Genomic DNA, 3,315 nt, shown 5'->3' on the forward strand with positions numbered 1-3,315 from the left:
ATCTGTCCCTCATTTTATATATAACTTATGCTACTGTGGTGTTTTTACTAATGGAGTTAGCTATAAACATGTTCAAGTCAGTGCAAAGAGACTATAAGAAATATAACCACTCAATCATTACAACCACCTATTCACCAGCAGAACATATACACTCACAAGGAATGAATTATCTACTTATCAATAGATAATCAAAGTGCTAATTATATTGATACATATTTTAAACAAAAAATCAATATACATATTTATAAATACACATATTTATAGCAGCCCCAAAATAACAAGCAGTTGCTCATAATATACCTGAACATTTTAGGACTTACCTCATGCAAGAACAACATATTCAGTGCTAGGGTAAAGAGTTTAGTTTATTGAATGAAGCATTTATAATTTGTGGCTACAGATTTTGAAGCTTAGAAACATAAGAGTTGGAGTTAGGTGTTGTGATAACATTTGTTATAAAAACTCAGTGATTAGTGAGTTTTCTAGAATGATTTATTTTTTCTACTCACATTTATATTCCAGCATGCATTTTTTTTTCTGAAATTAAAAACATAGTATGACAAAGGATCAAATTTTACAGGTATATAGATGCTAGAATGCTCATTCTGTCATCAGGATAATGAATTTTATAATCTTCAGCATTATCTCCTTGTATCTAGGTCACATTAAAGTTGTTGATAATAAAAGTAGTGTGTGTTCAATGACAAATGTTTGTAAATACTGAAAAGCAAGAATAAGAAAATAACAACGAAAAACTTACCAGACAGAAAAAACAATACAAAATACATTTTGGCAATTTTTATTCCCACAGTGGATACCCCTCCCATGCTCTTCTCCATCACATACATGTACACAGATATGTAAATCTGCATATTTTTATTACACATTCTGACTCCACCACTTACATGCTCGGTGAGCTTTGGCAGTTTACTTCACTTCTCTGTGCCTTTGTTTCTTCATGTTTAAAATGTGGAGAATAGCAATAACTGCATTATAGAATTGTAAGGATTAAGTGGGGCAATTAATAAGTATAAAGTTTTGTAAGTGTCTGGCATAATATTTTAACTATCAGTATCACTATTATTATATGTTTAAACATGTTTTAAAATCATCCATATGTTCTCATTTTTATTTGAAAGCCACGCTAGCCATTGCTAGCATCTTGTATTATTTTCTGTAAGCCACAACAATACCCCTTTTCCCTCTATGATAATGGTGGTAAGTGGAACATCTGAAAAATATGTTCCATGCAAAATGAATCTTCACACAGACTTATTTTGTCATTTTAGTTTGATTTTTGAGAAATGAGTTGGGCACATCTGCCAAATCCTTTTATAAGATGCTACATTCCTGTTTTTATTTTAGTTTATTTCATTTATGGAAAGTTCTTTTCTTCTCCACCCCACCCTCAGATAATTAGGCCTCCATCCCCCATTTCTCCATGTCCCAAACTAGAGTTGCCATACGTTAAATGTTTAAGATAAAAAGTGGAAGAAAAATGGGGGAGGAATCTGTCTTTGTTTGTTTTTTGTGAAGTCATCCTTCTTTTGGTATATCTAGATTAACAAAAAACTTTCACACTCTGGAAATATACAATTTGATAAAGGACTTTAATTTTTCTTCTAAATTTGAAATATATTTTTTTGAGGGTGGGAAGGAGAAGGTTGGTTTGGGGAAGGGAAAGATGGGGTAAAGCAGATGAAGAATCAGTTTAAGAATATATGTTAATATATATATTTTTTTTAATTGAAAGGTTAAATAGTTAATGCTTTTTTACAAACTGTCTTTGATACTGTGTTTTGTTTATTCCATCCCAGAAAAAGTTAGCGGTATACAGCAAGATGCAGGACTCTCTGGAAGTCACCCTTCCCAGCAAACAAGAGGAGGAGGAGGAGGAGGATGAGGAGGAGGAGGAGGAGGAGAAAGACCAGCCTGCCGAGATGGAGTACCTTAACTCTCGCTGTGTCCTTTTCACTTATTTCCAGGGAGACATTGGGTCAGTAGTGGATGAACACTTCTCAAGAGCTTTGGGCCAAGCCAGCACCCTCCATCCAGAATCTGCCATTACAAAAAGCAAGATGGGGCTAACCCCCCTATGGCGAGGTAAGAATTTAAAAGCAGATGCTCTCCAGGGCCCTGTCTCTGTTTCGCAACTGCCTGTACCAGTTTCCAGCTGGAGATTTGCCCCTGAAGGACGGATATCCACTTGCTTTTTAATTTTTAAGGACAGCAAGGAATTTCTTTCAGACAAACAGCTGGATCAGTTTTGTCACATGTGGAATGCAGGGTTGGAAAAGATGCAGTCACACCCCTTAAATTCCTCATGGAAAATAGTGATGCAACCAGCCGGAGTTTATAGTGGCCGGATCTAGCTGCGAGGCACCATTCCTTAAGCCCCCGTGGCCCAATTTGGATGTCTAAATAACAGGCGTGCCTGGATCAGCTTTTAAAAATTAGCTCTTGCTCATTCCACTAGGTGCTACGTGGTGACATAGCAGAGATCTGAGTCTGGCCCAGGAATACCAACTTTGAAAGCCGTCTCTGTTCTCTCGATAGCTTTCCCTGTCCTGCTTTGTTGTGTATTAACTCTTTGTCCTGTACAATCCAGACATTACTGACTATATCTACATGGTTTGGACCTCGGTGAAGTAGAACAGTAGACTGGGCATTTTTCCTTTATTTCTCTCTGTATGGAGGTCACAGAGGTGTGTTTGAATCTGATTGCTAGCTCACTGAAAATTATTGGATGGCATCTTAATTGGGATACGTATAAGGCTTGAGAAAAAAAAAATACATCATTCCAATGATAGTTTTAGAGAAATGTGTTATGGACTTTTTTTCTGAACTCACTAGGTTATTTGAAGCATCAGTCAAATGGTTCTCAAAGTGTGGTTTCCAGGATGAGGAACACTGGCCTCACATAGGAGCTTATTAGAAATGCAGGTTCCTGGACCACACCCCAGACCTACTGAACCAGAAACTCAGGGGTAAATTGTGTTTTAACCAGCCCTCCCAGTGATTCAGATGCAGGCTCCCATTCGATAATCATTGATTGGGGGCTGTTATAGACACAGATTGCAGCCACCTAACTCAGTCCTACTGAATCAGTGTTTCTAAAGGAAGGCTTTGGGAATCACACTTTAACAAGTGCTGCAGGTGATCCTATGATGAGGAAAGGCTACCTGTGGTTGGGGCAGGTGAGAGGTGATGAGTGGTTGGTCTCCTCTCAGCATCAGAGGAATGGTTCTGCTCCTTTTAGGGGAGATTTTGGCCATATGAAATTGCTGGGCCTGATCTGTAGATAGGATGACCCCT

At 37.8% G+C, this 3,315-nt stretch overlaps 1 protein-coding gene across 1 annotated transcript in view; it reads left to right on the forward strand.

The window, feature by feature from the left end:
• The first annotated feature begins 1,212 nt into the window (after positions 1-1,212).
• Positions 1,213-3,315, forward strand: part of VGLL3 (vestigial like family member 3) — a 42,490-nt gene continuing 40,387 nt past the window's right edge. The window contains exons 1-2 of the mRNA XM_006768266.2: positions 1,213-1,218; positions 1,818-2,103. Of these exons, the coding sequence (XP_006768329.1) occupies positions 1,213-1,218; positions 1,818-2,103 (292 nt within the window). The remainder of the gene's footprint in view (positions 1,219-1,817; positions 2,104-3,315) is intronic.

This window comes from Myotis davidii, unplaced genomic scaffold (assembly GCF_000327345.1).
Source record: "Myotis davidii unplaced genomic scaffold, ASM32734v1 scaffold42, whole genome shotgun sequence".
Taxonomy (NCBI): Eukaryota; Metazoa; Chordata; class Mammalia; order Chiroptera; family Vespertilionidae; genus Myotis; species Myotis davidii.